We start from the raw sequence: 27,905 nt of genomic DNA on the forward strand, positions 1-27,905 counted from the left end.
GCTGAAAGTGCTAGTCCGGTTATTCAATGCATCCTGGTTTGCTCAAGCACCATTGAATTGCTTCGCATGTTAGCAGTAATAATAATATAATCTTTATTTGTATAGCGCCAACATATTCTGCAGCACTTGCAAATACAGGGGGAATACAGAAAGATAAAAGTACAAAAATAACAGAACCACGGTTACCTGTAGTAATCAGTTGATGGGAACAATAGGGGTGAGGGTCCAGCACCAACGAGCTTACATACTACAAATAATGGGGTGATACAGAGAGTAAAGGGGCTGGAGATTTGCACAGAATGGTGAGGTGGAGAGTGAGGGATGCTATACACATAAACAATGGTCAGATATTTAGCCGCGTGGTGGCAGAATCGGTATGACTGCAGGGACAGTTGATGGTGGATAGCAGGGATTGCAGTCAGTAAGTCAGGGAGCATGTTATTATGCAGCATATAGAGGGGTTTGGTTTAGGAGATATGATATGCCAGTAGCGCCAAACAGGTGCCATTTTCCTGTCTAGACAGTAGGTGGCAGCAGAGTCCCAGAGAAAACACTGAGAAAGCAGCTGAGTTTTTTTTAATAATGTGGAGGGTCAACTAATGTCCAGCTAATCTTTGATGTCTGCCATGCCTGAGAAAATTTAGCAGCAATGGAGTTTCACCTGCAGCATCCTTCTCCACTCTGCAGGCTGGGCACTTTGGTGGAAAAAAAATCACCGCTGGCTGATGGCCAGCAGCAGACTCTATCACCCCCTCTTCTCCCCTGGGGCTCTATAAGTCTCTAAGTCTCTCCTTGCCAGGGGCTTCTGGGCCTGCCCAAGTCTCTCTTCTTCCTTGCTCCTTTCCTCACTCCAGGGGCTCCTCCAGCTTTACTACTGCTGCCCCTTCAGGTGGGGAGAAGCGGTGTCTCTGTCTTCAGGCACTGTTGGCGCTGTGGCTGGGCCCGCCACGTACTGCGGCCTCTGAACCACTGGTTCCATTAATCCCCTCTTACCTCTCTTCTCGTTGTCTACAGCTCCTCTTCTGTCAGTGGCGGCCTCTCCCCTTTCCTTCCCAGGAGCTCCTCATCAATGTCCTCAGGAGCTGCTTGCGACAGGACCTTCTCCCTGACTTTCAGGGCCGCAACCGGATGCTGTCAGCAAATCGCCCCGTCCGCGGATGATCTCTTTCTGTTCCTCTTTATCTGGTGAAGCCTAAAGTGAGGTTTTCAAGTCCCAGAGAGTCCTCTGAATAGGGGGAAGTCATCCAAAACTCTCTCTGCTCTGGAGCACCCAAGGCCGCATCCCTTCCCGCTGCCGGCCAGGCCACACACCCCGTGATGCAACTTTTACAGTAGGAGGTCCACTGTTTGTCTCTAAAATAAGCTCTAGCTACATTAAAAAAAAACAAAAAAACAATACATTACCTAACAAGCGCTGTTCATTTCATCGAAAATTCTGGTAAAAGAGAGCTATAAAGTTGTACGACTTTGTAGCACCACAAAATCGCAATATTGCTGGAGAAAATTCTGCGATATTGCACAGAACACAGCTGCAATATCACTATTTCCCGTGTGAATGAAGCCTTACAACCTCTAGGAAAAACATTAGCATTAGATTTAACATTGACACACAGGTTAATTTCTTAGAAACCAAATTTCTGCTTCCAGGAATTCATCTGCTGCTGTAAATGAAAGTGAAAGTATTCAGAGATATAAAACCAAGAACAAAAGCTATACATTACACAAAAACAAGACACCGAGAAGAAGGAACAGTCTATGAGAGATGGAGCTTAACCAGCTCAGAGAGAAGATCCTCAGCTTCAGCCTGGATGATGGGCCTCGTGGGAATCAGGGATACTCCCGGGTTCTCCTACAGCTCTTCGGTTATATGGGTCATGGGAAATCTTCCTTCATCAACTCCTGTAAATACGTGCTGGAAGACAGTGAAACACTTACACCATATGCTGAAGCTGGAGAAACAGAGGATGATGGAGCCATGACTACAATAAGGGCCGCCTACGACCTCACTGAGAACATAACTATGGTGGACAACAGAGGGTATAAGTTCATGGACAGCTTTGAGAGAGCGGAAATTTATGCCCAATTGGGTAAGTGAGAGCATCAAACATTAGATTAGTAGGGTAGAACCTTTTAATAGTTCATTTATGCCCATGTCCCATCCCGTTGTATGTTGTCTTGTATGACCAATCTGCACAATAGGGAGGGTTTACATGGAACTACAATTGTTCAGATAGCTGCTCAGAAAAGTTGCTGAAGTGTACGATTAGTAGTTGTTCATTTGCTTTTACACACAATGTTTGTTGTTTGCTAACTAGAGATCAAGGAGCATGCTCGTCCGCTATTAACATACTCGCTGGTGCTTGTGACTGGCTCGAGTATCATGCGGTGCTCGAGAAACTTTAAGGTTCCCTCCCCACATTTTTAGCGCTATTTTTTAGCCACTAAACATGCAGGGAAGGCATTACCACTTCATGCTGAGACGTGCCAACCCTCTGCACATCTACAGCAGTGAGTGGCTGCCGGGATCAGGTGATCGCCAAGTACCTAAACTGTTGCTGCCCATGGCTCTCCTCAGACACATGCTGGCAGAGTTTAGGGATAGAGCTACTGAGATAGGGAAAGTGTTAGTGTAGGGATTAGGTTGCGGTTAGACAGGGATCCTGACTACAAGAACCCAATAGTCCTTCTTAGGACTACTCCTATTATTGTGTGCATTAGAATTTTGGCTGGCTGGGACCAGTAGTGCACCAATTTGTTTTTTTTTTCAAGCATCCCAGCTGTATTCTGCCCACTGTTAGAGGTTTGACGCAGTGTACTGCCAGGAGTATACACAGAGTAAATAGAAATTTACAAAACTCCTATCACTTCTTTTATTTTTATTTTTTTAGGGGCCAAAGTGTACGCTATATACCCGTGTGTTGGTGTTGTATTGGAGCGTACTGTATCTACCAGTCTCTGTGGGTGGTGAATTAGCCCTAGTTCTCAGCACTATACAGTGGGTTAATATTTTCAGGCCATGCACAAAGGCTCTCAAATCTACAAGTCTCTGTGGGCGGTAGATTACCACTAGATATCAGTGCTATACCGTCCACTCCCCAGCTTCATCTCACATTTTGCAGGTCCGCGTGGTAGACCTTTATTACAAGCACAATAGTGCGATCAGGTGCTGACATGGAAAGCGGATAACACATCCAGCAAGTTATCCAACACCCAGTCTTCCATGCAGCCCAGTCATGTTGGCCAAGGGACTGCACCTCTGAATCCTTAGGCTGCTCCTCCTTCCTCCCAGCCTGGTCACTCCAGGAAAAGGAGAGATTATGAACAGGCATACTCCCAGGAACTGTTTTCGGGTCCCTTCCCTGAGTCGAAAAAAAATGCTAATCCACCACCTGAGGAGTTTGTTGTGACCGATGCCCAAAATTTTGAACTTTCCCAGAGTCAGGGTGATGAGGCTGGGGACTTCCAGGAACTGTCTCAACAGCTTTTTGTGGATGACGATGATAAGACACTAGAGATGAGCGAACGTACTCGTCCGAGCTTGATACTCGTTCGAGTATTAGCATGTTCGAGATGCTCGTTACTCGTGACGAGTACCACGCGATGTTCGAGTTACTTTCACTTTCATCTCTAAGACGTTAGCACGCTTTTCTGGCCAATAGAAAGACAGGGAAGGCATTACAACTTCCCCCTGCGACATTCAAGCCCTATACCACCCCCCTGCAGTGAGTGGCTGGGGAGATCAGGTGTCACCCGAGTATAAAAATCGGCCCCTCCCGCGGCTCGCCACAGATGCGTTCTGACAGAGATCAGGGACAGTGCTACTGGTGCCGGAGCTGCTATAGGGAGAGCGTTAGGAGTATTTTAGGCTTCAAGAACCCCAACGGTCCTTCTTAGGGCCACATCTAACCGTGTGCAGTACTGTGGAGGCTGCTTTTTGCAGTGTTGCACATTTTTTTTTTTATATCGGCCGAGCAGAGCATTGCGCCCTGCAGTAATTATACATAGTCCAGGGCCAGTAGTGGTGAGGCAGGGACAGAAGACATAGTTATTGAATATAGGCAGTGGGCATTCCAAAAACATTTGGGAAAAAAAATCTATTTGGGCTGCCTGTGACTGTCCTCAGTGTACTGGGTCTGTGCTGGGGGCAGTTGTCCTCCTAATTCATATGCAGCCAGCTAAGTGTTACAGCAGGCTTGCACAAAATTATTTCCTGGCTCTGTGCTGTCTGTTACATCACCGCTGTATTCCAGTCCACAGTGCAACAGTCTGCAGTTATTTTACATACTCCAGGGCCAGTAGTAGTGAGGCAGGGACAGAAGACATATATTTATTGAATATAGGCAGTGGGCCTTTCCAAAAACATTTGGGGAAAAAAATCTATTTGGGCTGCCTGTGACTGTCCTCAGTGTACTGGGTATGTGCTGGGGGTAGTTGTCCTCCTAATTCATACGCAGCCAGCTAAGTGTTACAGCAGGCTTGCGCAAAATTATTTCCTGGCTCTGCTGTGCGTTCCGTAAGCGAAGTCAGCCTCCAACCACAGGCCAATAAGTGGCACATTTAATTACAGCGTTCTGTTTCTGCACTACTGGTAATACAGCATGCTGAGGGGTAGGGGTAGGCCTACAGGACGTGGACGCGGGCGAGGACGCGGAGGCCCAAGTCAGGGTGTGGGCACAGGCCGAGCCAGTGCGGTGGCCAGGGGTAGAGGCAGGGCCAGACCGAATAATCCACCAACTGTTTCCCAAAGCGCCCCCTCGCGCCATGCCACCCTGCAGAGGTCAAGGTGCTCTACGGTGTGGCAGTTTTTCACAGAGACGCCTGACGACCGACGAACAGTGGTGTGCAACCTTTGTCACGCCAAGATCAGCTGGGGAGCCACCACCACCAGCATGCGCAGGCATATGATGGCCAAGCACCCCACGAGGTGGGACGATGCCCGTTCACCGCCTCCGCTTTGCACCACTGCCTCTCCCCCTGTGCCCCAACCTGCCACTGAGATCCAACCCCCCTCTGAGGACACAGGCACTACCGTCTCCTGGCCTGCACCCACACCCTCACCTCCGCTGTCCTCGGCCCCATCCAGCAATGTCTCTCAGCGCAGTGTCCAGACGTCGCTAGCGCCACTGTTTGAGCGCAAGCGCAAGTACGCCGCCACGCACCCGCACGCTCAAGCGTTAAACGTGCACATTGCCAAATTGTTCAGCCTAGAGATGCTGCCGTATAGGCTTGTGGAAACGGAGGCTTTCAAAAGCATGATGGCGGCGGCGGCCCCGCGCTACTCAGTTCCCAGTCGCCACTACTTTTCCCGATGTGCCGTCCCAGCCCTGCACGACCACGTCTCCCGCAACATTGTACGCGCCCTCACTAACGCGGTTACTGCCAAGGTCCACTTAACAACAGACACGTGGACAAGCACAGGCGGGCAGGGCCACTATATCTCAATGACGGCACATTGGGTGAATTTAGTGGAGGCTGGGACAGAGTCAGAGCCTGGGACCGCTCACGTCCTACCCACCCCCAGAATTGCGGGCCCCAGCTCGGTGCTGGTATCTGCGACGGTGTATGCTTCCTCCACTAAACCAACCTCCTCCTCCTCCAACGCAACCTCTGTCTCGCAATCAAGATGTGTCAGCAGCAGCAGCACGTTGCCAGCAGTCGGTGTCGCGCGGCGTGGCAGCACAGCGGTGGGCAAGCGTCAGCAGGCCGTGCTGAAACTACTCAACTTAGGAGAGAAGAGGCACACTGCCCACAAACTGCTGCAGGGTCTGACAGAGCAGACCGACCGCTGGCTTGCGCCGCTGAGCCTCCAACCGGGCATGGTCATGTGTGACAACGGCCGTAACCTGGTGGCGGCTCTGCAGCTCGGCAGCCTCACGCACGTGCCATGCCTGGCCCATGTATTAAATTTGGTGGTTCAGCGCTTTCTGAAAAGCTACCCACGCTTGTCATACCTGCTTGGAAAGGTGCGCCGGGTCAGCACACATTTCCACAACTCTAAGACGGACGCTGCCACCCTGCGGACCCTGCAACATCGGTTTAATCAGTGCACCGAATGCTGTGCGACGTGCCCACACGGTGGAACTCTACACTCCACATGTTGGCCAGGCTCTATGAGCAGCGTAGAGCTATAGTGGAATACCAACTCCAACATGGGTGGCGTAGTGGGAGTCAGGCTCCTCAATTCTTTACAGAAGAGTGGGCCTGGTTGGCAGACATCTGCCAGGTCCTTGGAAACTTTGAGGAGTCTACCCAGATGGTGAGCGGGGATGCTGCATTCATTAGCGTCACCATTCCTCTGCTATGCCTCTTGAGAAGTTCCCTGCAAAGCATAAAGGCAGACGCTTTGCACTCGGAAACGGAGGCGGGGGAAGACAGTATGTCGCTGGATAGTCAGAGCACCCTCCTGTCTATATCTCAGCGCGTTGAGGAGGAGGAGGAGGGGGAGGAGCATGAGGAGGAGGGGGAAGAGACTGCTTGGCCCACTGCTGAGGGTACCCATGCTGCTTGCCTGTCATCCTTTCAGCGTGTATGGCCGGAGGAGGAGGATCCTGATAGTGATCTTCCTAGTGAGGACAGCCATGTGTTGCGTACAGGTACCCTGGCACACATGGCTGACTTCATGTTAGGATGCCTTTCTCGTGACCCTCGCGTTACACGCATTCTGGCCACTACGGATTACTGAGTGTACACACTGCTCGATCCACGGTATAAGGAGAACCTTTCCACTCTCATTCCCGAAGAGGAAAGCAGTTCGAGAATGATGCTATACCACAGGGCGCTGGTGGACAAACTGATGGTAAACTTCCCATCCAACAGTGCTAGTGGCAGAAGGCGCAGTACCGAGGGCCAGGTAGCAGGGGAGGCGCAGAGATCAGGCAGCATGTACAGCGCAGGCAGGGGAACATTCTCCAAGGCCTTTGCCAGCTTTATGGCTCCCCAGCAAGACTGTGTCACCGCTCCCCAGTCAAGGCTGAGTTGGCGGGAGCACTGTAAAAGGATGGTAAGGGAGCACGTAGCCGATCGCACGACCGTCCTCGGTGACGCCTCTGCCCCCTACAACTACTGGGTGTCGAAGCTGGACACGTGGCCTGAACTCGCGCTGTATGCCCTGGAGGTGCTTACTTGTCCTGCGGCTAGCGTCTTGTCAGAGAGGGTGTTTAGTGCGGCTAGGGGAATCATCACGTATAAGCGTACCCGTCTGTCAACCGGCAGTGCCGACAGGCTTACACTCATCAAGATGAACAAAGCCTGGATTTCCCCCGACTTCTCTTCTTCACCAGCGGACAGCAGCGATACCTAAGCAATACGTAGGCTGCACCCGCGGATGGAAGCATCGTTCTCTATCACCATCAAAAACGGGGACCTTTTTGCTTCATCAATCTGTGTATAATATTCCTCCTCCTCCTCCTGCTCCTCCTCCTGAAACCTCACGTAATTACACCGAACGGGCAATTTTTCTTAGGCCCACAAGGCTCAGTCATATAATTTTTATAAACAATTTTTATCCGTTGCAATGCTCATTAAAGCGTTGAAACTTGCACCTGAAGCAATTTTTATTTTAACTGGGCAGCCTCCAGGCCTAGTTACCAATTAAGCCACATTAACCAAAGCGATTAATGGATTTCATCTGTCCTCTTGGTTGGGCATGGGCAATTTCTCTGAGGTACATTAGTACTGTTGGTACACCAATTTTTGGGGGCCCTCGCGTACAGTGTAATACAATAAATTTTTTGCCCACCTGCATTACAGCTGACGTTACCTCAGCTGTGCTGGGCACTGCAATGGGATATATTTATGTACCGCCGGTGGGTTCCAGGGAGCCACCCATGCTGTGGGTCCACACGGAGTTGTAACTGCATGTGTCCACTTCTAAAGAACCCCAGTCTGACTGGGGCATGCAGTGTGGGCCGAAGCCCACCTGCATTAAACATGACATTACTACCTCAGCTGTGATGGGCAATGCAATGGGATATATTTATGTACCGCCGGTGGCTTCCTGGCACCCACCCATGCTGTCGGTCCAAACGGAGTTGTAACTACATGTGTCCACTTCTAAAGAACCCCAGTCTGACTGGGGCATGCAGTGTGGGCCGAAGCCCACCTGCATTAAACATGACATTACCTCAGCTGTGATGGTCAATGCTATGGGATAGATTTATGTGCCGCCGGTGGCTTCCTGGCACCCACCCATGCTGTCGGTTCACAGGGACTTCACATTAGGGAGTTGTACCTGCCTGTGTCTATGAATTAAAAAGCCCGGTCAGGTTGGGGCATGCAGTGTGGGCCGAAGCCCACCTGCATTTAATCTGACGTTAGCTCTGCTGTCCAGGGCACTGCAATGGGAAACATTTATGTACAGCCAGTGGGTTCCAGGGAGCCACCCATGCTGTGGGTGCACACGGAATTCCCATTGCGGAGTTGGGGATTCCCAGTTGTACCTGCCTGTGACTATTTATAAAAAACCGCGGTCTGACTGGGGCATGCAGACACCTTGACAGAATGAATAGTGTGTGGCACATAGGTTCCCCATTGCTATGCCCACGTGTGCAGCTCCTGATGGCGGTGGCACAGGATTATATTTCTCATTGCTTCTGTACAGCATTGTAGAGGGTCGCTGCCTAGCCGTGCCAACCCTCTGCAGTGTGTGCCTGCGGTTCCTCCTCATGGCAGACACACTTATAAATAGACATGAGTGTGGCGTGGCATGAGGGCAGCTGAAGGCTGCGCAGGGACAATTTGGTGTGCGCTGTGGACACTGGGTCGTGCAGGAAGGGGGGGGGGGTTGGGCAGCATGTAACCCAGGTGAAGTGGCAGCGGAGTGTCATGCAGGCAGTGATTGTGCTTTGTTGGAGGTAGTGTGGTGCTTAGCTAAGGTATGCATTGCTAATGAGGGCTTTTCAGAAGTAAAAATTGTTGGAGGGGGGGCCCACTCTTGCCGCTATTGTGGCTTAATAGTGGGACCTGGGAACTTGAGATGCAGCCCAACATGTAGCCCCTCGCCTGCCCTATCTGTTGCTGTGTCGTTCCCATCACTTTCTTGAATTGCCCAGATTTTCACAAATGGAAACCTTAGCGAGCATCGGCGATATACAAAAATGCTCGGGTCGCCCATTGACTTCAATGGGGTTCGTTACTCGAAACGAACCCTCGAGCATCGCGCAAATTTCATCCCGAGTAACGAGCACCCGAGCATTTTGGTGCTCGCTCATCTCTATAAGACACAGTTGTCTGTCAGTGAGGTTGTTGTTAGGGCAGTAAGTCCAAGGGAGAAGCGGACAAAGGATTCAGAGGAAGAGCTGGTGGACGATGAGGTGACTGACCCCACCTGGCTTCCTAAGCCTACTGAAGACGGCTTCAGAGGGGGAGGCAAGTGCAGCAGCAGAACAGGTTCGAAAAGGGAGTTGGGTGGTCAGGGGGAGAAGCAGGGCTAGAGCAAAAACTACCCCAACTGTTCCCCACAGCACTCCCTCACTGAAAACCTCCGTGCAGAGGGCTAGGTGTTCGAAGGTCTGGAGGTTTTGTATTGAGAGCGCGGACGACAGATGAACATTGGTGTGCAACCTTTGCCACACCAAGATCAGCAGTGTAGCCACCACTTCCAGCGTTACCACGACCAGCATGCGCAGGCATATGATGGCCACGCATCCTACGAGGTGGAACGAAGGCCATTCACCACCTACGGGTCCCACCACTGCCTCTTACCCTGTGTCACAACCTGCCACACAGATGCAATCCCCCTCCCAGGATGCAAACATGAGCGCCTCCCAGCCTGCACCCACACCCTCATTTCCACATTCCTCCACTGCCTCCCAATGTCTCCACCAATACCATCAATGTCTCGCAGTGCAGCGTTCAGCTGTCGCTAACCCAAGCGTTGGAACGAAAGCAGAAATACGCCACCACCCACCCGCATGCACAATCTTTAAACATGCATATGGCAAAATTACTCAGCCTGGAGATGCTGCCATACAGGCTTGTCGAGGCTTTCCACAACATGATGGTGGCGGCAGTCCATTGGTACTCAGTCCCCAGTCACCACTATTTTTCCTGGTGTGCCGTCCCCGCCCTACACCAGCACATCTCATGGAAAATAAACTGTGCCCTCACCAACGCATTTACTGGGAAGGTCCACTTAACGACGGACACATGGACAAGTGCTGGCAGACAGGGACACTACATCTCCCTGACGGCACATTGGGTGAAATTGGTGGAGGCTGGGACAGAGTCCGACCCTGAGACGCCTCACGTGCTACACACACCGAGGTTTGTGGATCCTACCCCGGTGATGGTTTCTCCGGTATATTATGCAACCTCCTCCAAACACCCCACCCCCTCCTCCGCCACCTCCACCTCTCAATTACCAAGTGTGAGCACGTCGCCAACAGTCGGTAGCTCGAGGTGCAGTAGCACTACGGTGGGGAAGCGTCAGCAGGCTGTGCTGAAACTCCTGAGCTTAGGTGACAAGAGGCACACTGCCCAAGAGATATTACAGAGTTTGACAGAGCAGACCGATCAGTGACTTTCGTCGCTGAACCTCCAACCATGCATGGTTGTGTGTGACAATGGGTGTAACCTGGTGGCGCCTCTGCAACTTGGCAGCCTCACACATGTGCCATGCCTGGCCCCCGTGTTTAATTTTGTGGTTCAGTGCTTTATGAAAAACAACCCCCATTTGTCTGACCTGCTCAGCAAGGTGCGTCGCATGTATGCACATTTCCGCAAGTCCACCACAGATGCTGTCACCCTCAGGATACTGAAAAATCGCTTCCAGCTGCCAGTGCACCAACTGCTGTGCAACGTGCCCATGCACTGGAATTCTATGCTGCACATGTTGGCCAGGCTTTACGAGCAGTGTAGAGCCATTGTAAAATACCAGCTGCAACATGACCGTCAGAGTGGTAGTCAGCCTCCGCAGTTCTTCACAGAGGAGTGGGCATGGATGGCAGACATCTGTCAGGTCCTAGGAAACTTTGAGGAGTCTACACAAATGGTGAGCGGTGATGTGGCCATTATCAGTGTAACCATCCCGCTGTTTTGCCTGCTGAGAAGTTTGCTGCTAAGTATAAAGGCCGATGCTTTGTGGTTAGAACAGGAGATGGGGGATGACAGTATGTCGCTTGATAGCCAGACGACCCTCATGTCTGTTTCTTAGCATGTATTGGAGAAGGACGGGGGGGAGGAGAAGGAGGGGGGAGAGACTGCTGCCCACCCTACAGAGGGTACCCATGCTACTTCCCTCACATTTGTTCAGCGTGTATGAGCTGAAGAAGAGGAGGAGGAGAATCATGAACGTCATCCTCCTAGTTAGGATAGCGATATCTTGCATACTGGGAATTTGGCACACATGGCTGACTTCATGTTAAGCTGCCATTCCCGTGACCCTCGCGTTAGATACATTCTGGCCAACACTGATTACTGGGTGTTCACGCTTCTTGACCCACAATATAAGGAAAACCTCTCCACTCTCATTCCCGAGGAAGAAGGAGTATGAGAGTAATGCAATAGCACAAGGCCCTTTTGGAAAAACTGATGCTAAAGTTTCTATCTGACAATGCTAGCAGTAGAAGACATAGTTCAGAGGGTCAACTAGCAGGGGAGGTGTGGGCCTCAGGCAGCATGTCTTTGCCAGTCTTGACAGTTTTATGGCTCCCCAGCAGACTGTGCCACCACTCCCCTGTCGGAGGGAACACTGTAAAAAGAGGGAGTACATAGCCAATGGTACCAACATCCTCCGTGATCCCTCTGCTCCATACAACTATTGGGTTTCAAATCTGGACAGGTGGCAAGAACTTGGAGGTGCTGGCCTGCCCAGTCGGTAGCATCTTATCAGAGACGGTGTTTAGTGCTACTGGGGGATCATCACGGATAAGCGTACCCACCTGTCAACTAACAGCACAGACAGGCTTACACTCATTAAGATGAACAAAGGCTGGGTTTCCCCAAACTTCTCTTCTCCACCGGTGGAAAGCAGCTGAACATTCTTTCAGCTGGAACAGGAGAACCATGCATCCTCTATCACCCCCAAAAAGAGGAGAAGTTGCTTGGTCTATCCCTCTGTTATCTTCCACCTCTTCCTCCTTAATCAGCATGTCAGCACGGTGAACAGCCAATTTTTCAGAGGGCCTAAAGGCTCTGCTAAAAACAATTTTTTTCGGAGGCATGCCTCCAGGCTGTTAGAAAATTAACAGCAACTGCGAGCTCTATTTTAAAAAAATGTTTCTGGGTTTCACCTGCACGGTGGGTAAACAAATTTTTCAGGGCCTTCGCCTATACTCTCGGTACACCAATTTTTCAGGGCCTTCGCCTATACTCAGAGCAAACCAATTTTTCCTGGCTTCGTCCAAACTCATAGCAAACAAATTTTTCCGGGCTTCGTCCAAACTCATAGCAAACTATTTTTTCTGGGCTTTGCCTATACTCATAGCAAGCCAATTTTTCAGGGCCTTCGCCTATGCTCTCAGTATGCCAATTTTTCAGGGATTCGCCTGTACTCTTGGTACAGAAATGTTTGAGGGGTTTGCCTATACTCTTGCGACAGAAATGTTTCAGGGGTTCGCCTATACTCTTGGTACAGAAATGTTTCGGGTTTTCGCCTATACTCTTGGTACAGAAATGTTTCAGAGGCTCGCCTATACTCTTGCTACAGAAATGTTTCAGGGATATGCCTATACTCTTAGTAAATACATTTTTCAGGTGTTCTACAATACTCTTGGTACACTAATTTATCAGGGGTTTACCTATACTCTTGCTACAGAAATGTTTCAGGGATTTGCCTATACTCTTAGTAAATACATTTTTCAGGTGTTCTACAATACTCTTGGTACACTAATTTATCAGGGGTTCGCCTATACTCTTGCTACAGAAATATTTCAGGGGTTTGCCTATACTCTTGGTACAGAAAGGTTTCAGGGGTTCACCTATACTCTTGGTACACCAATTTTTCAGCCGGTGGTAAACAGCTGGATTGGTTTAGGCCTGATAAACGCACGCATCCCTGGGGGTTGGCTCTGGTCGCCATGTATTATCTCTCGTGTTACCACAGTTATCTGAGATACTGGATTGGAGCATTTACAGGAAGCGTAACTGATTTAATGAGATTTTCACAGGGTCACTGTATACCTGTGGTGGCTACTTTGTGACACCTCCTGCTTCAAACCAATCTTTGGTTTTACAATGCGTTGCTGTATTGTGGAGATGTGTAGAAGTACTGGCATCTGAGTCCCCTTTATGCTCACGTTTGTGGCTCATTAAATTTTGTGACGGAGATGGCACAGGATTAGAATTATGATCGGACGTCAATTTATCATCAATTCTCATCAGCATTGTGGGCTATCGCCCACACTTTCAAAGAGGGTCGCTGCCAGGCCCTCCCAACCCTCTGCAGTGTGTGTCTCCAGTTCCTCCTCATCCAATACACACTTATAAATCGATATGAGGTTGGTGTGGCTATCAAGCGACTGTGTGACATAAGAAAAATTTGAGTACGCTGTGGATGCAGGCTCGTGGCTGCGACCTGGGGGGGATTAGACAGCAATGCTAGCATGTAACCCAAGAGAAGAGGCTATGGTGTCACCCACAGGCAGAGATTGGCCTTGGTTGCACCTAGTGTGGTGCTTAGCTAAGATGTGCCAGCACGTGTGCCAGATTATGGTCTTTCCCAAGTGAATTGTTAGGGGGGTGACCACCAGGCTCTTGCCCACAGTTTGGCATAATAGTAGGACCTGGGAGCCTCAAATGTACCCATGCATGCTGCCCCTGCCATTCCCTCTCTGTTTCTGTTGTGTTTCCGTGACTTTCGGATGTTTTCAGGTGATTCACACAGATGAGCATCGGTCAGCTTGAAAAATGCTCGAGTCTCTCATTGACTTCAATGGGGTTTGTTACTCGAAACGAGCTCTCGAGCATCGCGGAAAGTTCAACTCGAGTAATGAGGACCCGAGCATTTTGGTGCTCGCTCATCTCTATTGCTAACACATCATTCATAGAGGGGTTCTCCAAGCAAAATCATTTGCAAGTTATTCAATACAAAAGACTATTTTTTAGTTGTGCTAAAATGAAATAACAAGCGACTAGTCAGCAAGTTACCACTTGTCAAGCTGTTGATGGCCATTTTGACAGAAAACAACTATCGTTTTCATCTCATGTTTTGAGGGATTATTTGACGGATAGTTGTCCTGTGTAAAGTTATATTTAATTGATTATCTACAGAGATTCCCAGGGAAGTCAAGAATTAATGCAGCACACAATGAGTTAGGCCTCTTTCACATAGGCGACAGCATTGTTCCTACAATTTTGTAGCATCAGCGGTGCTTTTTCTTGAGAATAATATTGCATTGCTGCCACCCCCGATAAAATTATGCAACTTTTTTTTATTGCAAAAGTCATTAAAAGTTTCTAATGCCACAATAAATAAGGAGGCTCCATAGGGAAACATGGGAGATAAAAATTTGCACATCAGAGAAAAATAGAGCATGTTGTATTTTTTTTTTCTCGCATAGCATCAGTGAAAACATTGCTAATATGTAGAAACCCAAAGGAAAGCATAGGTCTCAAAAAATGCGATTTCTCACGCTGTCGCATCACAGGAAAATTGCACAATTTTGTCGCCTGTGTGAAAGCAGCCTTAAGTGTATGTATCTAGGCAAATGCCATTGATGTGGGCGATGCAGGACTCTGACCTAGAAGGGGGGGGGGGGGGGAGTGAGTGGTAAATAAATATATGCACTTTGCTGAATATCACTTCTGTGGTTCATGTGCTGCTTCCATGTTTTCCTTTGTGAAACTAAATGGCAAACAATTTCAAAATCACACTTAGCCATTTTGTTGAAAGAAAAATACCAGCCGACTGGCACTTTGTTTTTGTATTAGGCTTCACAAATGTGTTCATCAGGGCAGTTGGGTCTGACATATTTTTTTCCATTAAGTGATGCTTCATATGGTCTTTATGCTATGATTTTGTAGATTTGAGTGATCTTGTTTTGTAACTTGAGGCCAGTGGCAGATTATGTAGACCACAGGATCTGAGCTGTTCGCACAACATGCCGCTCCCACTTCATGCACAGTAACTATACCCTTTCCTGTGCCCAGCACCACTGTTTTGGTCCTTCCTACTTGTATCTTCAATCCCCTTTCCCACTTCTATGCCAATACCAGTTTTGTGTCTTCCCATAGTAATAGTGCCCATCAAACAGTACGAATTCCCCCATAGTGCCCACAACACAGAATAATGTCCCCTTCGTGTTCCACAGTAATAGTGTCTTACTTTGTGACATCACACAGTGATAATTCCTTTTTGTTCCCCACTCACATGGTTGTAATGCCCAGTTCAAGCCGTGTATAAGTAATAGAGCACCTTCTATACCCCCATAAAATAATAAAGCCTCCAAACTTGCATCCACAAAATCATAGAGCCCTCCGTCCATACCCACATAGTGTAATGACTGCATACAGATATTAAGCCCAAATAAGGAGTAATGGGGTACTTCCCCCAAATAACCAACAGGGCACAAGATTTAACCAAACGTAATACCCATTTATTATTATTAGGTGGGTTGACTGAGGGGTCAGCCACAGCTCTAATATTATCACACTTCAACTCAATAATAGAAAAGGGTATATACAGATAAGGACCTGAGTGCCAGCAAACGCAGACATTGCATGTGGGCCAAAAGATTATTTTTAACCCAAAACCACCGACAAGGAGATCATGTAGCCACTACATGACCCTCCAACCCCCAGCCAGCAGAAAAAGAGCTTTCTTTACACCATCCCGAATTCCCAACAAGAAGACATCCATATCGATGTCTGTAAAATGCACACCATCAGGAAGCAGCAGGCCCTGTTTATTCCCTTCAAGCTGCCTATGACGCACCACCATAGCAGCCTGATTACATGCTTGTGCTAGGAAGCATCTAGCCCATCTGAATGGCATTAACATCCCTGGCCCCATGCCAAACAGCCTGTGGAATAATCTTGGGCCAGACAGGACAGACTGGGAAAAAGGAGGTAAAACATTCCAGGTCAGACTGGATCAGTGCAATGAGCTCACCCAAGCAAACATGGCATAGTTCATTGCCACCAATATGCAGCACCAGGACCATTGGTGCTTGAGGATGATGGCTGATATCCACTGCCTCAGGCAGAGCCTGCAACTATCTCCAATGCATGTTCGCTTGCACAAATCCGTGTTACTGCCTATCTTGCCTAATGGAAGCTTTATTCTCTGGCAAAAACAGATAGGAATGCCCGAAAATCCAGACTGCTGGATGCCATCCTGTGAAAAGAAACAAATCAGCAAAGTAACAAAAGAGGTCTAATGTAACCTGCAAAATAGTCAGAACTCCAACGCCATATCCTACGGACGCTGTAATCCTGCAAACCCAATTCACTTGCCATTGCAGAGGTAATGTGTCCCAAATGTGCTAGCCGGCAACCTCATTATTACAAGGCATGCTTAAAAACAGCAGAAAATTGGAAGCATTTAAAAGGTTTATCGTTCAGATGGGAGAGAAATTGATACCCCAACATACGCTGCCAAAGAGACTGCCATCACAGGGCAAGCCAATTCCCCCAGTGGGTGCAAGGTAACCCAACAGCCATTATCAAAAATATTTGTCTTGAAATAAGGCAGACTAAAGCAAACGCCAGACCTCGCACGGACAACATCCTCAGACAACTCAAACAACAGTCCCTCCAGACAACTAGAGCTCATAGGGTCAAACTCTGATACCTGCAAAGTGTGAAAAATGGCCAGAGAAAAAGCCATGCGAAACAGGGCAGCTTCAAAGTCTGACTAACATATCGAGGGTAGAAAGATTAACGACAAATCACTTATTTATTTCATGATTTAATAATTTGAGTAAACAGAAAAAACTTTGTAACATCCACAAAACCATACAGTTTCAAAAAAGCTACCCCTGCTAACAGACACTGCACCAACAATTTTGACACACGCTGCAAAGAAATCATTAGACAATGACCACAAACCAGCCAATTCAGACCATTCCCTTCACACCTCACCATGAGTTGATGGCACCAAGAAAGACTTGGCTCCCATCATAAGCCACAAGAAGTTGAGAAAAGGTGTCTCTTCCTGGTCTGCCTGGGGGCAAACATGCCTTTGAAAATGAGACAGCACATCAGCAAGAGAATTGTTAACTCCAGGTACATTATACACCCTATACTGGATGTTGCTCTACAAACAGCGCAGGAGTAGCCATCTCAGCAATGCAATGACAGGCACCGAGGAAGAAGTCAAATTATTGGTGGTTTGCACTGCTCCCATAATGTTGGATAGTAAAAGCTCTGACTGATTGGCCATAATATGACCCCATAACTCCACCACAACAACAATGGTGAACAACTCAAGAAAAGCCAGGTTTGCACACAAAACCATGGCACACCAAGAATCAGGCCACAAATCCACACATCAATATGACCCAAAAATTAAACTGAAAACAACCGTGAAAAGGCCAGCCTGGCCTGCCGCTGTAGTCCCGCAGAAAAATCTGCTAAACTTGTAAGTCTGCATTAATGTTATTAGACACCTGGATGTGATGGGAGGGAATGGAAACTCCTATCATCACCAATGATAAATGCCTACAAAAGACCTGCCAATTGGCAAAACCCTGAACACAAGTAACAATAGTTCGTGTAAAGACTGGATCTGATGGAGTTACACTTTCTTGGCAGTTAAAATGTTGTTGAGTTCAGCCCACCGCTTAACCACAATTTCAATATTCAAAAAGGATAACACTGTTGATGGGTCTTCTGTTTAACTCGTAACAAAGGAATGCTGAATTTATCCATAACGGAATGAAAAGAGTCTAATAGAAAACCACACTGGTAGGAATCCCTGGGACCCACAAAAAGAAAATCATTCAAGTAATGGTTCATCATGTTAGAGCACCACTGACTGAAAACCTCAAAATAAAAACATGAAACTGAGCAACCCATCGGCAGGCTCTTCATAATAAAAGAACTACTTTATAATCCAACTGACAACCAGGGAGGTGGAAACAGTCAGCATAAATATGTAAAAGTAGAAATGCTGACTCGATATCTGACTTTGTCATCAACATACCCGCGCGCCTGACCAGCTGAATCACTCGATCAAAGGATTTATAGTCGACTGAGACTAAGTTCTTGCTGATACCATCATTCACTGATTCACTGTGCGGGTGAGACAAATGATGGATGAGCCAGAACCAGGTCCACCGGGTGTAGCTAGAGAAACCGCTGTGGCAATGAGATTTTCATCTCCAGAAAGGACGGCTGCTAGAGTTAGAAGAATCATGCACACAACTGTGTGAGGAAATGTTGGAAGAGATGAATGAAGAGGACAACTGTTCCTGATGGGATCGGCACTTCCTAGCCTGCTTTGCAGGTTTCTTGGACCTGTGATGATGAGATGAACGAAAGTGTCGAGAAGTCTTAGAACTTGATTGTGCCAAGTTCTAAGACTTACCTGACAAAAGAAAGGCAGGGCTTAAGTCACCCAAAACCATGGCCAGGACCAGGGGTGTGCGCAAAATTACCTTATCATGCAGAAGTGAATCTTAAGGGTCCTCAACTAATCCCTCGCCCTCATTACCACTATCAAAAAGAGGAAAGGATGACCCGGGAACCAAACTTTGTGCTGCAAGTAGGCCTAAACCTACTGCTAGAGTCAAGCATAGGCGCAGCGTCAGCAGTTGCCGGAGTCACCATGGTGACCCGGCCCCTGCGCTCAGGGGGCCTCGAGGCCATCCTTCGCCATCCATATATGCACATTTAGTGCATTATTGGCTGGCCACTGCCTGCAGCATGGCTCCGATCACACTGCAGGCAGAACGGCCAGCCTAAGAGGAAACAAGAGGAGTAGGAGAGAGGCAGTCACATGGGCCAGCAGAAAATGATCATGTGTTGCCCCTCCCTCCTGCTGAACGGAAGCTGCAGTGTCTGCAACAGGGAGGGGAAATGGTCCGGGTCTAAGGGTATATGTATATCTGTGTCTATCTATCTATCTATCTATCTATCTATCTATCTATCTATCTATCTATCTATCTATCTATCTATCGCTGGTATAGGTTATACATCTCCCTGGATTTATTGTATTTATTTTCATCCTTTAGGCCTCCTGTCGACGGGCTTTGCAAAGTCCCGCGGCGGATCTCCGCCGCGGGAGCCGCCAAATCTCCGGTGGTAAGCTCTATCTGATAGATAGGCTGGCTGCAGAGAATCGGGGCAATTCACAGCATGCGAATTGCCCACTGTGAGCGGAGAATCGCAATGATTCTCCGCTCGTGGAAAGGGGCCGGCGCTTTCCATAGCAATGCTATGGAAGGCGTCGTCCGGCGTGATTCGCCGGCAGTTTACTGCCAGCAAATACACGTCCGTGGACAGGGGGCCTTACACACATTTAAAAACATAAAAATCACACGCAATTTTTGATTGTGTCTGCAGCTCCTTAATAACGTATGTGGTCTTTAAATACTGCATGCAGATTTTTTATGCGTTATTCTTAATTGTGGTTTTAAGTACAAAACCATGAACCACCCTAAGGCCACTCTCACAAATGTGTTCAGAAAACTCAGCTTGAAATTGTAGCATTTTTACCGGAATTTAGAGCAGCGGTTTTGAACACAGGTTACAGCGTCTGACAGCCCTTTTTAATGCACCCCATCATTGTGATGGGTGAGGAGATGTGTTAAAAACCACGAAAATGCAAAAATAGAACAGACAGCTCACGAACATCACAGCGTTATAAACACCGTGTTCGAGCGCAGATTTGAGTAAGCTCATTAAAATCTATGGGAGTGTTGTACTGCGGTTAGTACGGCGCTCCGGACACCGCGCTAATAGTGGTAAAAAGCGGTGTGTGTGAGTGGCCTGCGGGGCTACAAGCAAATTTTCATATAGTGCAAGAAATGCATCATGTTTGGAAAGATTACGCCAAGGGGCTAAATCATGTATGCAGCACGATCTAGGTATGTGTACGGGGGAGTGTAGGGTGGAGGCACAGGATGGGGGGGCCGGGGGTGAACCTTTGCACCCGGGCCCTTGAGCCTTTAGGTACGCCCCTGGAGCCAAGGGTAGCATTCTGGATGCAAAGGAAGCCATCACACTCTTTGCTGATCCCTTGGAGGGCAAAGGAAGTTCACTTGCCAAAACCTGCTGCAGAGAGGGGGCAGTTTGCATGGCAGCCAGAGCTGTAGAGAGGGAGCCACTGCTGCAGCCACACATGGCCTACCACAGCCTAAACCGGAAGTACCTGGTATACTAGGAGAAGGAAGTACCAGGGGACTACATGCTGAACGCGCCCCTTACGCAAACACTCACCAAAATGTTTGCTGGAGTGATAGCGGTCTTGTAGTGGAAAAAACAGGTAGCGGAGGGAGAGGACCATAATGGTGGGGAGCGCCAGACACTAGAGAGAAGTCCAAAAAGAAGCACGATCAGGCAGCAGGTTAGGTGCTTAAAGATTTTAATGCATAAGCATCAGTTATAAACACCTCATAGCCATAAAATAGCGACGTTTCGACCCTATACAAAACGGGTCTTTGTCAAGCCTACAGTCTTCACATAGACACTAGAGAGAGACACAGTGGGGGTTTGAAGGACAGGAAGAGCAGCACAGTTGAGTGCCGTTTAGCTCCGCAGCTGCGTCCCAAGAAGGGGTTGTACCCAGAAAGCACTGCTAGCCCTCCACCCTTTTTAAAGGGAACATGTACCAATTAATCCCGTAATGGACAGAATGGGGAATGAGAGGCAAAGGGGAGGGGGGGGGGGGGGGCTTGGCCCCATAATTGTAAGGGGAAAATTGGAAACAAGACTCATTCCACATTAAAAGGCCCAGTGGTCACACAGATGAAGCCGTATTCTAGATGTTGCAGTCTCATTACAGCATTTTGTATGCATAGCCCGGTGCTCCCTCTCCTGCTCTCAATACAGTATGTGGAGGAGATGGGGGAAGAGCAGACTATGAACAAGACGTAAAACGTTTTTTTGCGTGGTATGGAGAGAACAATGAAACCCAGGAAGCTACCCAAACTAGCTTAGTATAACCTGCCACTGCTTGAGTCGGATCCTTGACAACTACCTATTGAGTCATGGTCTGATATTAACACACAGACAGCGACAAATGAAATGCTACAATTGATTTACATTAATTTCCTTAAGCTTCTTCAAGGGGCGGACCCTGAGAGACATGGTATAGTGATTATTTTATGATGGTTTCTGTGAAGATAGAAGAAGCTGTGACTATTCACCTTCCAGTTAAATAATAAGTTTAGTGTGCTTATTTATTAGCTGGTTGTTCGGTTCTCACTTGGTTTGTTATACTTCATGTCATTTGTTATGTCTTGTGTTCTTCATTACCGTACTGATAAGGCAGTTAGCTACAGAGCCCACAACAGTGAAACCAACGGTCATGGGGCTACTCGTGGGTACCCCGCAATGTGTCTTGACATCCCCCCTTAATGGGCTAATGCTTATTTATATACAGTGTGAATTTCTGGCTTCTCCCAGGAAACTTCATCCCCATCGGTGAGAAGGTGGAGTGGACGGGTAACTATACAGCTATGATGCACAGACTGGAAGATGCCGAGCTGAACCCAAACTACTCCGACTTCATTGTCCCCATCCTCATATACAGGTGAGAGGTGATGGGTAATGAGTAGAGATGAGCGAGCATACTCGTCCGAGCTTGATGCTCGTTCGAGTATTAGGGTGCTCGAGATGCTCGTTACTCGAGACGAGCACCATGCGGTACTCGTCTCGATTAAACGAGCACTGACCATTGAATTCAATGAAGCCGGCAATACAGCCGGCTCCATTGAAAGCAATGGGCTGCCGGCGAGCGCGGGATGAATTTTCGGGAAGGGCTTAAAAATATAAGCCCTTCCCTGAAAATCATCCAAAACTGTGTAAAAATTTAAAAAAATATATATACTCACCTTGTCCCAGCAGACGGAGTTCAGCTGCGGCCGGCCGGTAGTTCTCCTGAACTGCTGTGAGTAGTATTCAGCAGCCGGGGATTTAAAATCCCCGCCTGCTGAATGAGCTGCCTCTGATTGTTCACAGCCTCACCAATTAGAGGCAGCTCTCACTCACCCATTCATGAATTCATGACAGTGCGGGGGGGGGGGGGGGGTCTCACTCTTGCCACTATTGTGGCTTAATAGTGAGACCTCGGAGCTCGAAATGCAGCCCTGCATGTTGCTCCTCGCCTGCCCTATCCATTTCTGTGTTTTTTACATGACTTTGGTGATTTGCTAAGATTTTCACAAATGAAAACCTTAGCGGAGTACCAGTCATATACAAAAATGCTCGAGTCGCCCATTGACTTCAATGGGGTTCGTTACTCGAAACGAACTCTCGAGCATCACTGAAAGTTCGACTCGAGTAACGAGCACTCGAGCATTTTGGTGCTCGCTCATCTCTAGTAATGAGGTTTGTCCAATTAGAAGTTAGGATACTTTTACAAGGGCCAACAATGAGCCAAAGAACCGCTCAAACAAGCAATTTTGACCAATATTATCCCATGTAAAAGCACGACCCCAGAGGTTACAGAGCAAGAAACTGCTAATTATTCCCTAATTGTTTTGTTTCAGCTCATCTCTGAATGGCTGTCTGTTCACAGTGAACAAATTCAGGCCACCAAAAGAGATCTCTAGTGTGCTACGCCTCCATTCACTGATCCATTATCACCCCTGCGTGAAAGCACGAGTGACATTCGGCCCATGCAGACGAGCATATGCATAAATATGCTTGTGTTAGTGTGATGTAATTGCACTATGAGGAGAGAGCTCTCGCCGGCTATCGCACACGTATCTGCACATTCTACTGTACGTTCCTACTCTGCTGGGTCATTCACATTGGCTTGGGACACACCTGCACCATGATTGAACAGGCTGAGAAACCTACTTAGTGCCAGGTGTTATCAATTAACACCTTAAAAAAAGCGCAGTTTGGTGCGCGATATCACACAGATGGGTGCACATTTGCAGTGATTTCAATGGGTTCCCTCACATTCAGCATTTTTGAGCTATATTTTTGTGCAATAAATTTGTGTGCAATTGCGCACCCCAGGTACCATACAAGTCTATGGTGCCTTGGGTGCACAATTGCACACAAAAGTAGAGCACAAAAATATAGCACAACATCGCTGAATGAGGGGGAATCCATTGAAATCCATGGCTTCTTCTGCCTTTAGTATAAGCAAGTGATTTTGCATGCACAGTACTCCTTCAAAATTGCCTGTCTGCAGAAGCCCTTAGTCCCAGTGTTATCTCAATAGCAGAAAAGAATTGCTGAGATCTGGGGGGTCATTCCCATCCCAGCCACGCCCCACATGGACACAATGCAGCCAGTCTAGGTCCATGCTGAGACCATGGTGAGAGAACAGAAAGCCAGAGACAGACAGATAAAGTAGGATGAAGGTAAATTCTGCGGCTACCCGCAATATATGCTAGAAGTGACCGACAGCTGGAAGCAGCATGATGACATTTACCAGAACGATGATCGGTCTTCAGAGCCCAGGAATGTGTTATTATAGGGAGAGCAGAGCAAATATAAGCAGAAACTAAGAAGACAAGAAAAACTTTAGCATATTATTTGTCCTTCAACATCATGGTCACCATCATCATCATCATCTATTTTTTATTTCTCCAGCGCCACATGTTGCTTATCTAACAGGAAAGAAGTGCAGACGTTTATGGACAACTGTGTGAAGATGACAGGTAATACATGTGCTGTGTATGGTGGGCTCTGCCTCTTGGACTTGTTTCCCTCTGGTTCTGTGGCTGCCATCTTTTGACCAGCTAGGACCGGGGCACGGCCGTCAACATAAACAACTCAGCGCTGTTTTATGCCTTATACAATCTCTCTAAAACACAGATAAATGTTCCACAGTTCTAGCTCTACTTGTGCCAAAAAGTGGTATACATGCCTTTCACCACATTTATTATATGCTGTTGACACTTATTGCATCTCATTTAACAGGGGGTGTGGCTTAATGGGAAAAAGGCATTGTCTAGCAAGCAATAATGTTTTCCAAAATTTGACATAATTTTGGTGCTAAAATTTCGTAAAAAACTGAGCCAAAGATAGTTTAATGTTAGACAAAAGTGTATAAAGATGCGTCCATTTTACCATACATGGTGAGCAACTGTGATAAATCTGATACATTTTTTTAGCCTGTGTAAGCTAAGGCGACCCACATATTGTAGATAGCTTTTAGCTGAACACTTATTCAACTAATAGCTTTCTCGCCCAACACCCCCATACATGGAGTTTGCCTAAAGACCCCTCTGTAGTCCTCCTTCAGATTCCTCTTCTCTGTTCTCTAAACCACATTGTACCATCTCCCAGTCTTCTGTCCACTTCTAGACCCCTGTGTTCTCCTTCAGAGCCCTCTGTCCGTTTCTCCAGAAAATGCTGTCCCCTCCTCCAGACTCTTCTGCTCCCTCTGTTGTCCCCTAGATTTCTCTGTTCTTCCCCAGGCTCCTCTTCCCTCTCCTCCAGACTACTCTGCCCCTCTTTAGAACCTTGACCTCCCAAATAACCAATGTCACCTTCCAGTTCCTTCTGTCCTTGTCCAGACTTGTTTTATTCTAGAACCCATTGTCTCCATCAGACTCTATTGTCCTTTTCCAGACACCTATATCTTCTTTTCAGTCTTCTGTCTGATTCTAGGCCCATCTGTCCCCTTCTATACACTTGTTCTCCTCCAGATTCCTCTGTTCCGTCTAGATCCATGTGTCCCCCTCTATCAGTCACATACTCCCTGCTTTAGACACATCTTTCCTCCTCCAGTCCCCTGTTTAACTATGCCCTCCTATAGTCTCCTTTTTCTCTGTCAAACATCTCTGTTCCCCTCCAGACTCATTGAGGGGAGTATTTGAGACTCCCCCCTATGAGCCAATACATAGATCCACTGCATTTTTGTTACAGATGGCCCAAAAATTCCAAAAATGTTAAGGTATTTGCCATGGCTATCTTCCATTTCTTCTCTCCTTCTTTCAATGTATTGGCTACTATATATTTATGTATTTCTTATTGCAGATCACAATAAACTCATAGATATGAACAGTGATAATAGCCATATTATACTGTGTATTATGTGTCTGAATGTGACCAATGGGCTGAGCTGAACATTAAGTTGAAGGGTCCATGGTATCACGTTCAGCTCTGGGTGAATATCTGTTAAGTATTGATTAGTGAGGTTGTATCACATCACACATCTGCTCACATCTTGAGAAAGCAGAGACGAAACATACATTGGGGCTCAGGATACAGGTCTTGACTAGGATGTGGTAACAGCTTTGCATTTATATTTTGTGTGATCTGACAGTCTTAATGTATTGCCTTGTTTGTCTGGCTTGTATTATATATGACTTAGTAAATCCACTATTGTATTTATTGCTATCCTAATTATATCATGAATATATTTTTATTCTATTGTTTAAGTCCTGTTCCTGCCATCCAAATACTCATTTTCTCCCACTATATATGTTTTTAACTAATATTTTGTTTTGTAATAAAGTTTATCTATTTTAATTACTATAAGCTCTATATGTGGATCCATTTTTGTGTTCTCATCTGCTCACATCTGTGTCTCTCGCAGGAGTCGTTCCCATCATTATCATCACCAAAAAGAAAAGTGGAGACTTCATTAAAATTGAAAAACAGTTCAAGCTGATGGGAGCCGAAGTTATTACAGCGATAGAGAACTACACCAATGAAGACCAAAACAAGACTCTTGGGAGAACCAAAGATATCCTCATGGTTATTCACAGGGCCTTAGCAGATGTCACATTCCATCTGGGACAGAAAAGAAACTCCCAGAGAGACTGGAGGGAACGGAAGAAGTTCCTGCTGGAGTACATACACAAGTCTGATCTGGAGAAGAAAGAGGAGGAGAGGAAAAAGGAAGATATAAAAAGAGGGAAAGATAGGGAAAAACAGAAAGAGAGGAGAAGAGAGGAAAAAAACATAACAGAGGAAATGTTGAGAACATTTGATGTGTGGAAAAGACCAGAAGTGCGGAAAAGAGAGGAAGAGGAGAGAAGAGAGGAAGAGAGATGGAGAGAGGAAGCGAGGAAAAGAGAGGAAGAGGAGAGAAGAGTGGAAGAGAGAAGGAGAGAAGAAAATGACCCATCCTGTATTGTGGCCTGAAGTTGTCACCACATACATTTTGTAAAGTTATAAAAATATTGTTTTGTGATATAGTTATGTTCACTTTAAGAATATTACTAAAGTGTAGTCGGTGATTGTAGAACCACTCAGACCCAAACCTCCAGAACAGAGTGTAGACAATAACTCTGCATTCTCATGCACCTGTCAAGCCCCTGAGCTTTATGGTCATGGGAGGATCCAGAGTCTATAAAGATATCCGCCTAGTTCTAGAGAGTTCAGCGAGTGTTAGAAAGTTGGATGAAATTTAGCTAGCAGTTAGCAACCCAGCTTCCCGCTCCCGCGTGCTGAACCTGGTTTTGGCCATTTTAGTAGTAGCACTCTCTTATAACATCATGTAGCAATGAAGGATGCACCAGCAAATGTCAACTCTTTATCAGAATGTTAATCCTGTCTACACTGTTCTGCATTATTCTGTGTCTGAAGACAGTTATCTTTACTCATGTCATCTGTCAGTGAGGTAAACTGTATTCACTCTGATGACTTATCAAATGATATCTATATTAATTCAATATAATATGATGACAGCATGTAATATGAGCTCTCACCCAGTTCTGCCTTTTACAGGTTCTGTATGTCTCTTTGATGATGTCACCGTCCTGCTACATCCTGAAATAAGCCTGAACACCTCTCCCTACTGTGTGTAGAACCAACTAGTTTCTTTATGTCTCTTTTTATCTCCTTTCCTCTTTGATTCTATCCCTATAGCTTACATGTAGGTGCACTCCTCTACCATGTCTCATAGTTGGATGAGGTTTTAGTGTTAGTGTACAGAGTTCTTCTTATTTCTCCACCCTTGGAACATTTCCCAAAAGGACCGTGGAACATCCAGGTGGTCTTGGTATACATGAGATGGGCAACAGTGTTATTTCTGGCCAGCAGCGACTTCCTTCATGGTGTCCTTCCATGATCACGATTCTTGGTCACTGTTCCTCTAATAGTGACACATGAATAGAAGTAGACAAGGAGGAAAGAGAGGGGTAGAGAAAAATCTGTACAGTCGTGTTTATTGTGAAGGATGAAACCACGTATGTGGTGTAGAGAGTAGAGGGTATCAGTGGTGGAGGTGCTGCCTGACCTGATAACACAGCATCTGGGTGGGCATGATAGAGCAAGAGAGTAGGACTTAAAACTGTCAGTGTAGAAGGCACAGTACTCCAGGTTAGAGCATGTAGGAAGTGACTAAATATGTGGAAAACTTCTCCTTTAATTTAACCCCTTAGTGACCAGCCCATTGCCTTTGTACTTCCTGGCCTGCTGGGCTTAATTCCGAGAGGACGTAAAAACATGCATCCCCTGGGAATGACAGCCCTGCAGGATCAGGACGTGACAGCTCCACGCTGCCGGTTACCGGAGGTCGCCGACAGCATGGAGCTGTCATCTAGGGCCGCGGGACCCCAATCCCAGTCACGTGATTGCCGGTATCCTCCGGATACCGTCGATCGCGTTAAGGTCTATGTAAAGTTAAAAACAAGTAAACTTTCAGCTGCCCTTACAGAGCGAATCTGCAAGGGGAGCTAAAATTACTCACCCCCGGTCCTCCGCGCTGTCCGGCATCTTCCTTCTTCTCCCCGGACCCGCCACCGACGTCTGCGCATGCGCACCAGACGCATTACGTCAGGCGCATGCGCAGAGGGCCGAGAGGCCCGGGAAATTTAAAAACCCCTTGCTCCCGGCTAGCATGAGTAGCCGAGAGCAGGAAGCTGTCACCAGGAGCCACTGTATGCATT

At 47.3% G+C, this 27,905-nt stretch overlaps 1 protein-coding gene across 1 annotated transcript; it reads left to right on the forward strand.

Annotated features, from left to right (window-relative positions):
• The first annotated feature begins 1,741 nt into the window (after nucleotides 1-1,741).
• On the forward strand, nucleotides 1,742-27,905 carry LOC136577703 (uncharacterized). The gene is made up of 4 exons (XM_066577622.1): nucleotides 1,742-2,087; nucleotides 21,508-21,634; nucleotides 23,653-23,720; nucleotides 25,607-27,905. The coding sequence occupies exons 1-4, from the start codon at nucleotides 1,763-1,765 to the stop codon at nucleotides 26,155-26,157; spliced, it is 1,071 nt and encodes a 356-aa protein (XP_066433719.1). The 5' UTR covers nucleotides 1,742-1,762; the 3' UTR covers nucleotides 26,158-27,905.

Source organism: Eleutherodactylus coqui, chromosome 8 (assembly GCF_035609145.1).
Source record: "Eleutherodactylus coqui strain aEleCoq1 chromosome 8, aEleCoq1.hap1, whole genome shotgun sequence".
Classification (NCBI taxonomy): domain Eukaryota; kingdom Metazoa; phylum Chordata; class Amphibia; order Anura; family Eleutherodactylidae; genus Eleutherodactylus; species Eleutherodactylus coqui.